Source organism: Cetorhinus maximus, chromosome 2 (assembly GCF_964194155.1).
Source record: "Cetorhinus maximus chromosome 2, sCetMax3.hap1.1, whole genome shotgun sequence".
Lineage (NCBI taxonomy): Eukaryota > Metazoa > Chordata > Chondrichthyes > Lamniformes > Cetorhinidae > Cetorhinus > Cetorhinus maximus.
The window spans coordinates 196,256,656-196,271,234 of NC_135880.1; the positions used below are offsets into that span (position 1 = coordinate 196,256,656).

Below are 14,579 nucleotides of genomic sequence, written 5' to 3' on the forward strand. Positions count from 1 at the left end.
GTTAGGCTGGATTTCCGTGGAGTTGTGGAGACACCACAGGCTTTTAATAATGAACAGATGGGACGTGGATTTGGAAGCCTTACCCCCATTTCTAACTGATCCCATTTTTGCCGGGTCCTTATCCTGTAGGGTGGGAGTTACAATTTTACGGAGGCGAAGTAAATGCATGTGAAGGGCGGATAAGGTATGTATGCAGAACTATTAAAATGTGAAGCTATTTCCATTCCCAACCCTTTAAAAATTAAAAAAAAGCCTGCCTGTGTTAGTGAGAGTTGAAAACAAATCTGTTGTGCAGCTACAGTAGCTGTTTGTTGACATTACCCTAAGGGCTATCTTTATATCATTACTAATGGTTGGCTGCTTTTCACAACCTGTAAATATCCCAGCAAGCGGTGGAGGAGGTCGGGGGGGGGATTGCACCTTCACAGTTTGGTTGACAGCCCAAAGAGATTATTAAAGGATTAGCTGTCTCTCATGGGGGGGTTATGAATACAAGTCTGTTTGGTTTCATAAGGAATTGTGTGCTTTAGAGGCTTTAAAAGTTTTGAATGGGCTTCTGTGAATAGGACTGTTTAGGCTGTAATCGATACTTAGATGTTTATTTTATTTCACCTCAACATGGCTCCTGAGATCTTCCCATGGTGGATATTTGGTGATTTGCTATGAAGTGTGTAAGGAGAAAAGGTAGTGGGTGAGAGGCACGAGTTGGCATGGGGACTATAAGGGGCCATGGGTGTCGGGTGGGGTGCATGATTTGGCATGAAGAATATGGGAGGCCATGCGGTGGTGAGTGGGTGGCATGAGTTGCCACAGATGGGGCGTGGTAAGTGGGTGGGGGTGGTGGGGGTAAAGGGATGTGACGGGTGAGTTTTACATGGTGTAATAGTTAACAAAACAACAGGACCAGGTCCCAGAAAATCAAGGTGGGCATTTTAAACTATCTGCTTGGGCACTGGCAGCCCTTGCGGCTGCCTCCAATCTGCATCCCAACTCCAATCCGCACCCATAGGCCCTCCCTCACTCGGAGCGAAAATCGCGCCATTCTGGACACTTTTTCCCAAGGCAAGTGCACTGAGCCGAGAAATGTTCCAATTCGAGCTACCCGCCTCCGGACCGGAACTCCAGCCCCAGTCCAATGCTCCCTTTTACTATATTCCTTGCTGCTAGGCCATTCCTAATTCCAGCCACAGGAGAAAAAAAACAAAGGCTCAGAACTGATTGACCCTCTGATTCTCTCCTATCGGCTTGTGGAGGAGCCCCTGATCTCCACTATGTATGTCTACCAACACAGGGAGACCGGCGACTCACAGGGGAGGGGTGAGGGGTGAGACAAATGGCTCCCATCATTTGTCAGTGAGATTGAATAAAATGCAACACTCAGTGCAATGGAATGGCGAGATTTTGGAGAGGGACTTTCCTCGCTCGTGAAATCTTGACACATCTCAGGCAAAGCGGGAATTATACCCCTTAGCCCTGCGGACTTTTGGGTCTCAGGTTGATTGGATTTTTCAGATGAATGATGGCAGCTAAGATGCCCAGAGGAAGCCTGGCGTAGTTGAGAGCTGCCTCCAGGACAGCCAAAGAAATCGGAGTAGTATCAAGAAAAGCTTTCAATAGTGAAGCTGAACATTCGAATCAATATAATTCCCTCCCACTGCCATCCACAGGGTTTAAAGGGTTGAATAATGAAGGCAGGTTACACAAACTTGTACAGTATTCCCGCACTGGAGCTGACCAGGTCGGGAGTGCAAGGTACAGGCTTGCTACCTGCATCCATATCCCATGCCAGTGAAAATTGGGGGGTACCAGGAATGGGGGCACGAACCCTGAAATTGAGTCCTGCCTGTCATTTATAAATGGCTTTGGAGCCATTCTGGCTCTGTGAAAATCTGGGGCCAAGTGTAGCTGTGTGGACGAGTGACATGAGCCCAGGCCAATCTCCCTGCTGCTCTGAGTTGCTTGCTTGAAGGGATGTAACATTGACCTGGGTGAGAAGCTTCCTGCCACTCCTCAAGTGTAAAGGATTGAGGGGTGATCTAAATGAGATGTTTGAGATGATTAAAAGAGTTAATAGGACAGATGGAGACAGGGGTGTAGTGCCAAATTTTGAGGTGCAGGAGCTCTAAGAAAATGTGTTGGCGATATCATTTCCAAATCTACTATTATGCTGCTTTCCTATGTATTAATCATTTGAGTCCCAAACGTCAGTAAAACTATGCTTTTAAGCGAAAAGTATTACTGCCGGCAGGCATTTTATTTTGAACCATGTAGCGTTTTGAATCATTAGTATTCAGCATAGCTAAAATTTAATTATGCAACAGTTTAATTATCTAATTCAAATCTATTAAAAACATGTTTAAAGAAAACTTTGCTTACTTCTGACTGGGGGGATGGTATATAGAGGGACCACTGCTTTTCTTGATTTATATTATAACTCAGGCCTAGGTGGACAGGGCATAATTTCAAAACTTGAAGACGATGCAAGGCTTGGAAGTATTGTGAGCCGTGAGGAGGATAGTGATAGAATTCAAGAGGATACAGACAGGCTGGTGGAATGGGCAGATTCATGGCCGATGAAATTTAAAGTAGAGCAGTGTGAAGTGATATAAAATAAAGAGTACAATTCTAAATGAAATGCAGCAGCAGAGGGACCTGGGTGTATATGTGCATAAATCATTGAAAGTATCAGAGCGGTTTGAGGAAAGAATTAATAAATTATAATGAATCCTGGGTTTTATAAATAGGGGCACAGGGTACAAAAGCAAGTTAGTTACGAACCTTCATAAAACAGTGGTTCAGCCTCAATGGGAAGGTATGTGAGGTTTTAGAAAGGGTGCAGGAAAGATTTACAAGAATGGTTCTGAGGATGAGAGACTTCAGTTATGTGGATAGATTGATGAAGCTGGGGCTGTCCTCCTTGGAGAAGAGAAGGTTGAGAGATTTGTTTGACGTGTTCAAAATCATGAGGGATCTGGGTAGCATTAACGGGGAGGAACTGTTCCCATCAGCAAAAGATCGAGAACACCAAGGTGATTAGCAAAAGAACCAGAAGCAACACGAGGAAAAACCTTTTTATGCAGCAAATGGTTTGGATCTGGAATGCATCACCTGCGCGTCTGATGGAGGCAGATTCAATTGCAGTTTTCAAAAGGGAACTGGATAATTATCTGAAGAGAAAAGATTTACAGGGCTATGGGGAAAGGTCGAGGAATGGGACTGGATGAGTTGCTGTTGCAGAGAACTGACACACAGACAATGTGCTGAATGGCCTCCTTCTGTGCTGTAACCATTCAATGATTCTAGTATAGTTATATTCAAGGAACTTGATAAACACGAGGAAGAAAGAAGCTGAAGGTTACCCTGATAGTGTAATCAAGGCAGGTGGGAGGAAGACCGTGCAGAACATAAACATCAACATAGATGGGGTGGGCCAAATGGTCTGTTTCTATGCTGTAAATTCCATGTAAAGCTGCCAGCAGGGAATACAAACACTACACTGTGTTTTACATCCTCAGGCCATCACAACCAAGGAATTAATGTGAATCACTCTCTCTCCCAAAACTCTCTCTCCAAAATTCTCTCTGACTCCCCCACACACTCACTCTCTCCCTCACGCACCTCCTTCTCACTCTCCCCTCATACGCTTCTCTTTCTCTCCCTCACACGCCTCACTCTCTCTCTCCCCCCACATACCTCTCTCTCTCCTCCGCACATGCCCCTCTCTCTCTTCCCCCAACACATGCTTCCCTCTCTCTCTCCCTGCCACATGTCTCTCTCCCCCTCACACGCCTCTCTCTCTCCCCACACACTCTCCCCTCACATAGCTCTCTCACCCCACACACCTCTCTTTCTCCCTCCCTCTTCCCCACAAAAGCCTTCTCTCTCTCTCTCTCCCCCCCACACATGCCTCTCTCTCTCTCCTCCACACACGCCTCTCTCTCTCCCTGACAAATGCCTCACTCTCTCCCCCACACACGCCTCTTTCTCTCTCTCTCTCACACACGCCCCACTCTCTCCCCCACACACACACCTCTCTCTCTCTCCCCCTCAAACACGCCTCACTCTCTCCCCCACACACGCCTCTTTCTCTCTTTCCCCCACACATGCCTCTCTCTCCCCCACACTCGCCTTTCTCCCCCACACATGTCTCTCTCCCTCACACACGCCTCTCTCCCCCACACACACCTCTCTCTCTCTCCCCCACATGCTTCTCTCCCCCACACATGCCTCCCTCTCCCCCACACACATGCCTCTCTCTCTCTCTTTCTCCCTCCCCACACACCTCTCACCCTCCCTCTCTCCCACACACGCCTCACTCTCTCCCATACATGCCTCTCTCTCTCCCCCACACACGCCTCTCTCTCTCCCCCACACACGCCTCTCTCTCTTCCCCACACATGCCTCTCTCTCTCCCCCACACACGCCTCTCTCTCTCTCCCATACACGCCTCTCTCTCCCCCACACACGCCCCTCTCTCTCTCCCCCACACACGCCTCTCTCTCTCCCCCACACACGCCTCTCTCTCCCCCACACACGCCTCTCTCTCCCCCACACACGCCTCTCTCTCCCCCACACACGCTCCTCTCTCTCTCCCCCACACACGCCCCTCTCTCTCTCCCACACACACGTCTCTCTCTCTCTCTCTCCCCCACACACGTCTCTCTCTCTCTCCCCCACACACGTCTCTCTCTCTCTCCCACACACACGCCTCTCTCTCTCTCCCACACACACGTCTCTCTCTCTCTCCCCCACACACGTCTCTCTCTCTCTCCCCCACACACGTCTCTCTCTCCCTCACACACGTCTCTCTCTCTCCTCCACAATGACTCTCTCTCTCCCCCACCACATACACCTTTCTCTCTCTCCCCCACACACACTTCTCTCTCCCACACCACACACGCGTCTCTCTCTCCCACCACACACACCTCTCTCACCCCACACATGCCTCTCTCTCCCTCATACACGTCTCTCTCTCTCCTCCACAATGACTCTCTCTCTCCCCCACCACATACACCTTTCTCTCTCTCCCCCACACACACTTCTCTCTCCCCCACCACACACGCGTCTCTCTCCCCCACCACACACACGTCTCTCTCTTCCCCACACATGCCTCTCTCTCCCTCACACACGTCTCTCTCTCTCCTCCACACATGCCTCTCTCTCTCTCTCTCTCCCACACATGCCCCTCTCTCTCTCCCCCACACACACCTCTCCCTCTCCCCATCACACACACCTCTCTCTCCCCCACCACACACATCTCTCTACCCTCCACATGCCTCTCTCTCTCCCCCACACACGCTTCTCTCTCCCCCACACACGCCTCTCTCTCTCTCCCCCACACACGCATTTCTTTCTCCCCCACACACGCCCCTCTCTCTCCCCCACACACGCCTCTCTCTCTCTCCCACACACACGTCTCTCTCTCTCTCCCCCACACACGTCTCTCTCTCTCTCCCCCACACACGTCTCTCTCTCCCTCACACACGTCTCTCTCTCTCCTCCACAATGACTCTCTCTCTCCCCCACCACATACACCTTTCTCTCTCTCCCCCACACACACTTCTCTCTCCCACACCACACACGCGTCTCTCTCTCCCACCACACACACCTCTCTCACCCCACACATGCCTCTCTCTCCCTCATACACGTCTCTCTCTCTCCTCCACAATGACTCTCTCTCTCCCCCACCACATACACCTTTCTCTCTCTCCCCCACACACACTTCTCTCTCCCCCACCACACACGCGTCTCTCTCCCCCACCACACACACGTCTCTCTCTTCCCCACACATGCCTCTCTCTCCCTCACACACGTCTCCCTCTCTCCTCCACACATGCCTCTCTCTCTCTCTCTCTCCCACACATGCCCCTCTCTCTCTCCCCCACACACACCTCTCCCTCTCCCCATCACACACACCTCTCTCTCCCCCACCACACACATCTCTCTACCCTCCACATGCCTCTCTCTCTCCCCCACACACGCTTCTCTCTCCCCCACACACGCCTCTCTCTCTCTCCCCCACACACGCATTTCTTTCTCCCCCACACACGCCCCTCTCTCTCCCCCACACACGCCTCTCTCTCTCTCCCCCACACACGCCTCTCTCTCCCCCCCACAAACGCCTCTCTCTCTCCCCCACACACGCTCCTCTCTCTCTCCCCCACACATGCCTCTCTCTCCCCCACACACGCTCCTCTCTCGCCCCCCCACACACGCCTCTCTCTCTCCCCCACACACACCTCTCCCTCTCCCCCACCACACACACCTCTCTCTCCCCCACCACACACACCTCTCTCTTCCCCACCACACACGTCTCTCTACCCTCCACATGCCTCTCTCTCTCCCCCACACACGCCTCTCTCTCTCCCCCACACACGCCTCTCTCTCTCTCCCCCACACACGCATTTCTTTCTCCCCCACACACGCCCCTCTCTCTCCCCCACACACGCCTCTCTCTCTCTCCCCCACACACGCCTCTCTCTCCCCCCCACAAACGCCTCTCTCTCTCCCCCACACACGCTCCTCTCTCTCCCCCACACATGCCTCTCTCTCCCCCACACACGCTCCTCTCTCGCCCCCCCACACACGCCTCTCTCTCCCCCCCACACACACCTCTCCCTCTCCCCCACCACACACACCTCTCTCTCCCCCACCACACACACCTCTCTCTCCCCCACCACACACGTCTCTCTACCCTCCACATGCCTCTCTCTCTCCCCCACACACGCCTCTCTCTCTCCCCCACACACGCTTCTCTCTCTCCCCCACACACGCTTCTCTCTCTCCCCCACACACGCCTCTCTCTCCCCCACACGCCTCTCTCTCCCCCACACACGCCTCTCTCCCCCACACACGCCTCTCTCTCCCCCACACACCTGTCCCCCACACACGCCTCTCTCTCTCCCCCACACACGCCCCTCTTTCTCCCCCACACATGCCCTCTCTCTCCCCCACACATGCCTCTCTCTCCCCCACACACGCTCCTCTCTCTCTCCCCCACACACGCTCCTCTCTCTCTCCCCCACACACGCCTCTCTCTCTCTCCCTCACAAGTGCCCCCTCTCTCACCACACACACCTCTCTCTCTCCCCCACACACGCCTCTCTCTCTCCCCCACACACGCTTCTCTCTCTCCCCCACACACACCCCTCTCTCTCCCTCACACACACCCCTCTCTCCCCTACACACACCCCTCTCTTTCCCCCACACTAGCCTCTCTCTCTCTCTCTCCCCAACCCCTCACACACTCTCTCAGACAGTATTCGGTCACTCCCTCACTCAGATGCTGGTGGGCCCTGCTGCTTCGCCTGCCTCACGCTCCGGCCCCTGCAATTTACCTTCAAAACTTACATTCCACTGTTTGCTGCTCATTCAATCACATGCTGGTTTCTCTCTACATTTGTTTTTGACAGGTTTACATGGCTAGACCAGAAACTTAACAGGACTAGCCATATCAATACTATGGCTACAAGAGCACGTCAGAGATTTCTGTAGCAAGTAACTTACCTTCTGCCTCCCCAAAGTTTGTCCACTATCTACATGGCACAAGTCAGGAGTGTGATGGAATACTCTCCACTTGCCTGGATGAGTGGAAATCCAACAACACTCAAGAAGCTGGACACCATCCAGGACAAAGCAGCCCGCTTGATTGGCACCACATCCACAAACATTCACTCCCTCCACCACCAGTGAACGGCAACAGCAGTGTGTACCATCTATAAGATGCACTGCAGAAACTCACCAAGGCTCCTGACACAGCACCTTCTAAACCAACGTTCGCTACGATCTAGAAGGACAGCGGCAGCAGACACATGGGAACACCACAACTTGGAAGTTCCTCTCCATGCTACTCATCATCCTGACTTGGAAATATATCACCGTTCCTTCACTGTCGCTGAGTCAAAATCCTGGTACTCCCTCCCTAACAGCACTGTGGGTGTACCTACACCACATGGACTGCAGCGATTCAAGAAGGCAGCTCACCACCACCTTCTCAAGGGCAATTAGGGATGGGCAATAAATGCTGGCCCAGCCAACGACGTCCACATCCTGTAAATGAATAAAAAAAGAATGCGGAGAGGAACCAGCCTGTGATTGGATGAGCAGCTTTACAGCATTTTTAAAAAAATAAGTCACTTGAATGTCCAACAAGTTTGACGGGCTGCAGTGAGTTGGACAATCTGCTTTAAACAGAAAGCGCTGGAGTGGCGCTCTGGCAGCACTACATCACTGGATAGAGAGAAACTATTTCCTCTGGTGAGAGAGTCCAGAACAAGGAGACATAAAAATTAGAGCTTGGTCACTCAGCGGTGATGTAAAGAAGCACATCTTTACACGAAGAGTGGTGTTAATTGAATTTTCTCCACCAAACAGAGAGAAAAAAATCAAAACTAATAGATGTTGTTAGGCAAGCGTGTTAAAGGAACAAGGCAGCTAGATACAGTTATGATATAGATAAGCCATAATTTAACTGAATACTGGAATAGGGTCGAGGGGCCTATTTCTGTTTCAATGCTTCCAATCCCAGTGAGGAAGCGCTCCATATTCACTCACTACTTCCTATAGCGATGCTGCTACAGGCAGACTTAGAGACATGTCCCAGTGCACTGCATCAGGGTGAAATTATATGAAATGATTGTTTAATGTGCCTTTGATGAATAATTGTTCTGTAAAGTGATGCATCAAGCTGGGCGGTGAATACTGCTGAATACTGATTCACACTGCATCGTGTTTATAAGCTAATTTACCAACCATTAAAAATACATTTCATTGTTTGTTTGTGTTTGATGTTGCTATGGCCTCACTGGTCTCCAAGTTGCCATTGGTCTCCACGGTGCTGGCTCAGTTACAATCTGACCAATTGTTTGAACCATGGCAGTCCCAGGGACCTTGAAGAATGAGCAACAAAGCACACATCTTATCTTCTAGAATCAGAGAATCTTACAGCACAGGAGGAGGCCATTTGGTGCATCGTAGCTGTGCCTGCTCTTTGAAAAAGCTATCCAATTAATCTGGTGCCTCCTGCTCTTCCTCTACAGAACTGTAATTCTTTCTTTTTAAGTATATATTCAATTCCCTTCTGAAAGATACAACTGAACCTGTATCCACTGTCCTTTCAATCAATCAGTGTAAATTGCAGATCATTACAACTTACTGTGCGTTTAAAAAAAAATCCCACTTCCACCCCTTAATTCTTTTTCCAATTGCTGTAAATCTTTGTCTTCTGGTTATCAATCCTCCTGACAGTTGGAGCAGTTTTCCCCTCTCTACACAATCAAAACCCTTCATAATTTTGAACACCTCTGTTAAATCTCCCGTGCTCTATAGGAAAGCTGTTAAAGGCTTATAGTTTCTGTTCTGAACTGTACAGCTCACTGCCTAGGAGGAACCAGGCACTTCCCTTCAATGAATAACAGGAGTAATTGGCAATCCAGTGTTCTCGGTCAGGAGATCACGGAATGACCCATAACTTCTTCATGTATCAAGTTGCTGGACGATTATTACAAACTGAAGCATTCAAGAAACAACTGGATCAATTTATGATTCAGTCAGGAATAGAGAATTAAGGCTTGTGGTAGGAGAGAAGACGACAAATGGCCCGATCGGAACCTGGAGTAGGACATTGGAGGATGGAATGAGCTGAATAAGACTTGTTTTTACAGTACATCATAGCTTATGTTGTATTGTCTTAGACGCCCTTTATTAGTGGTGGAGATTTGAAGTTTTTGTGTTCTCTAATGATACATTGATACGTACCATCTCCCAAGTATTGCCCACAGTAAGTCAGTTGGCCCTAACAGCACTGTGGGTGTACCTACACCAGATGGACTGCAGCGGTTCAAGATTGCAGCTCACCACCACCACCTTCTCAAGAGCAATTAGGGATGGGCATTAAATGCTGCCATAGCCAGCGAAGCCCACATCCCTTAAATGAATTTTTAAAAAAGTTTTATGTGCACAGCAGAATTATTAGATGTAACTCCCTGCGTATTATCCTGCTGCAAAGATGGAGCTTTGCATAACTTGGTCTCTCCCATAAAGATGGCACTCCATTCCAAGGACTCAAGCCCATAACCCAGGCTGATAGTCCAGTGCTGTATTGAGAGAGAGCTGCAGTGTCAGAGATGCCACATTTAGGATGAAAGGTTAAAACAGGGACCCCATCTTCCCTCTCAGGTAGACGTAAAAGATCCCATTGCACTATTTGAAGACGAGCAGGGGAGTTCTCCTCTGGGGTGTTTCGGCCAACATTTATCCCTCAACCAACAGCAAAAAAGCCCCCAAATTGTTTAGTCATTATCACAGTGCTGTTTGTCAGTCCTTGCTTTCCACAAACTGGCTGCCACACTTCCTACATTACAATGGTGACTGCTCTTGAAAAAGTATTTCATTGGCTCAAAAGCATTTTGGGACACACTGTGTCTCAAGAAAGGTGCTGTAGAGATGCAAGTCTTTCTTTCACGGTTGCATTGTTGTAAATAGCACATCCTGAGGTCACCTAGAGTGTAATTGCAAAAATAGGAACTGTTTCATAGCAATTAGAATATTAGCCACAAAGTGTTATAGGAACGTGTTACAAAGTGTGACAGGAAGCACATGCTTAATGCTTTTACATGTTTTGTAGCTATAACAGCCATCCCCTCCATTTCTGTAATTACCTTTCAAGTCTTCCTCACTTACTTATAAGGACAGTTGCTGGTTGGCTTCGCACCCCAACTCCAGCACTCGTGGCTGCTGCCACTTCCACACGGTACAGCACGCCGGCTATCAGCCCCCGCACAACTGTTGAATGGACAGTTCCATCAATAGACTTGTTGACGTGGAAACGGGTATCATTCCCCAGGCACCAAATCTACCAGAGTAAACAGATCAAATCAAGACCAGCGTCACTCATAGGAACAAAACATGAGTGAAGATTGAAAGAAATAAAAGCAGCGCAGCAACAAACAAATCTGCTTTTGCATTGGACACTATCAATGGGATCTTTTCTTTAAACCTAGTCTGTTTTGGAAATGATTTATAGTATCTAGAAAATCTCAATTACTTTGCACTCAGCATTCAGCCACATGGGTCACTGTGTAGCTGTGGGCAGTGAGCTGCAACAAGGCTTTGTGATAATGCCTTTTTTTTAGAAACAACAATTTAATTATAGAGTTATTAATGTGGGATTAAGCGATTAGGCAGTGAGCGACTGCATAACTGCCATCTATACCAATCAGCGGATTACCAAAGCTTCAAGTACAATGTAATTAGAATGTTATTAATTGCAATGAACACGAGAACATTGTGATATAAAAGATATTACTCTGAGTCCATATTAATGGTGTACGTACACATATCTACTACTATATAATTACAGAGTTATTTATAGTAACAAAAGTAATGTATTGCCGGATATTATTCTCCAACTGCCTTAATACCTGAAGATTAGGGTGTATTAGGAAGTCCAGACCTGAATTATATTAACCTGCTTTAAGGGACAACAGCATTGGGATTGGCTCTGACGGCCAATTTGACTGGACACTGGATACTGTGATGATTCTTTTAAAGAACAATTACAGGAAGAGAAAGAGGACATTTTGCCCTATGGAGCTCATCGTTCTAATTCCTACCAGTTTAGTCAGCTTTTGTCTGTCCTAGCCTGCCTGAGATTATTCTAAACATCCTTCACTCTGTGTGGAAATTTAACCCCAACCCCATCCCCACCGACCCCACCAAAAATGGGTGGGTTTGGTTTGGGTGAGGGGTTGGAGTGATAAAAATCTGAATCTCGACCCCAAGCGACCCACATCCACTTTTAATGTAGGCGGGATGGGTGGTGGGGAGGGAGGTAGGCAATTTAAATATTATAATGAGGCTGCGCGTCTCATGTTTCTCCACCATTTTAAATTTAACCCAGCAGCTGGAGGAAGGCGCGGATGGATCGAGGGGATGTGCCTTTCCATGAAGCTCCTGGATACAGCACACCTGCCCTGGCCAATCCCCCCCCCCCGCGATTCTAACCCCTTCTAACCCTTCCAATTCCCACCCCCTGACCTTCCACTGAACCTCTGAGATCTCCAACCTCCACTCGAGCATCTGACCTCTGCTCCAAGGCCTCAGGCCCACTGCCCGCGATTCCTCAGTCCATCAGGCGTTTGATCTCCGAACATCTCTCTCCACCCATCAGGGATCAGATCCCTCCCCCCCTTACACTGGAGTCAGGAATTGGATTGCCCTCCCCACTCCATGATTGGATGCTCCCACACCCTCTTCTCAAGTATTCCCCGCCGACTTGGAAGCCAAGCCCGTCAATCATGCACTTTGGTGGGAAGAATCAAAAGGCAAATTATTATTTAAATGGAGAGAGACTCCAAAAAAGTACAGCACAGAGGGATCTGGATGTTCTTGTGCGTGAAACAGAAAAAGTTAGCATGCAGGTGCAGCAAGTAATTAAGAAGGCAAATGGAATTTTAGCCTGTATTGCTAGGGGGTTGGAGTTTAAAAATAGGGAAGTCTTGTTACAGCTGTACAGGGTGTTGGTGAGGCCGCACCTGGAGTACTGTGTACAGTTTTGGTCCCTGTATTTAAGAAAGGGTATACTGGCATTGGAGGCAGTTCAAAAGAGATTCACTACGCTGATTCCTGGGATGAAGAGGCTGACTTATCAAGAATGGCTAAACAGGTTAGGCCTTTATTCATTAGAGTTTAGAAGAATGAGGGGTGATCTTATTGAAACATACAAGATTCTGAGGGGGCTTGACAGGGTAGACGATGAGAAGGTGTTTCCACGAGTGGGGGAATCTCGAACTAGGGGACGTAGTTACAGAATAAGGGGACACTCATTTAAAACTGAGATGCAAAGGAATTCCTTCTCTTGGAGGGTAGCGAATGTCTGGAATTCTCTACCCCAGAGAGTTGTGGAGGCTAGATCACTGAAAGTATTTAAAGAGGAAGTAGATAGATTTTTGAAATATCGGGGAGTTGAGGGCTATGAGAAGCTGGCACGAAAGAGGATTTGAGGCCTGGGGCAGATCAGCCATGATCTTATTGAATAGCAGGCCAGGCTTGAGGGGCTGAATAGCCTATTCCTGCTCCTATTTCTTATGTTCTTATGTTCTAATCAGGTCGGGGATCTCTAAAGCAGGGGGTGTGGAAGCTCCATTCCCAGTGTGTCCAAATTTAAATATTCTCCCTCTGTATCAATATACGGGGAATTTTTCTGACTGTGCTGCCTTGCCAGTGGGAGCACACATCGAACAGTTTTTTGTGGCTCCTCCCCATAATATCCCATCAATTCATTTTTCCGGCCAAAAGTTTGTTGGGGAGAATAACTGTGATTTCTGGTCCTGTGCTCCCAATGGGCGAGGGTCCTCATTGCGAGTGTTTATCTTCGAATATCCATTTTCATTATGCATATCAATTTCGGATTTGCTTTATACTTATTTTGTTTACACTGAAGCAATATTTTGGGTTAATGTCCATATCCTTCCCTCTAAACGGGAAAGCCTGGAGATGAAATGCTCACTGATTTTTCTTTTTCTTGGGATATAGGGGACATTAACAACACTCCATTTATTGCCCTTGACTAGTTGCCGTGAGTAGATGGTTCTCCTTCTCAGTAAACTCCTGCAAGTACATGTTGATGGTGGTCCCACAATGGTGTTAGAGAGAGAATTTCAGGATTTTGACTCAGTGGTGATGAAGGAATGATGATATACATCCAAATCAGGATACTGTGACAGGCTCCTTAGACAGCATCTTCCAAACCCACGCCCACTACCATCTAGAAGGACGAGGGCAGCAGACACATGAGAACACCATTACCTGGAAGTTCCCCTCCAAGCCGCTCGCCATCCTGACTTGGAAATATATCGCCGTTCCTTCAATGTTGCTGGGTCAAAATCCTGGAACCCTCCCTAACAGCATTGTGGGCGTACCTACACTATATGGACTGCAGCGGTTCAAGAAGGCAGCTCACGACCACCTTCTCAAGGGCAATTAGGGATGGGCAATAAATGCTGTTCTAACAGCGACGCCCACAACCCATGAATTAATTAAAAAAAACTGAGAGACTTGGAGGGGACTTTGGTCTTCTGGAGACACTGTAGCTCTTTCCTTACAGTGGACTTTCTGTCCATCCGCAAGTGACCAAAAACATTCAAGTGCTGAAAGCCTCAAATGATGATCAGTTCTGAATGAGTCAACAAAACTGGAGGAAGACTTAGATCTGCTGAAAAGCTGCCTCATCTGAACTGTCATTTATAACTTTATGGGGGGACAGAAGCATAGTTGTAATGTCACTGAACAAGTAATCCAGAAGCCCTGGCTAATGTTTTGGGTCATGAGTTCAAATCCAGCTGATAGAATTTAATTTTAATTCATAAAATCTGGAATTGAAAGCTAGTTTCAGGAATGGTGACCATGAATCTATCATCAATTATTGTAAAAGCCCATCTGGTTCACTAATGTCCTTCAGAGAAGGAAATCGCCCACCCTTACCTGGTCTGGCATACATATGGCTCCAGATCCACAGTAATGTGGTTGACTCTTAACTGCCCTCTGAAATGGCCCAACAAACTACTCAATTCAAGGGCAAT

At 48.3% G+C, this 14,579-nt stretch overlaps 1 protein-coding gene across 4 annotated transcripts in view; it reads right to left on the reverse strand.

Annotated features, from left to right (window-relative positions):
• robo3 (roundabout, axon guidance receptor, homolog 3 (Drosophila)) overlaps positions 1-14,579 on the reverse strand; it is a 554,342-nt gene that overhangs the window by 52,202 nt on the left and 487,561 nt on the right. For all 4 annotated transcript variants that reach the window (XM_078531576.1, XM_078531579.1, XM_078531575.1 and 1 more), the window contains exon 16: positions 10,681-10,852. In XM_078531576.1, coding sequence (XP_078387702.1) covers positions 10,681-10,852 — 172 coding nt within the window. The remainder of the gene's footprint in view (positions 1-10,680; positions 10,853-14,579) is intronic.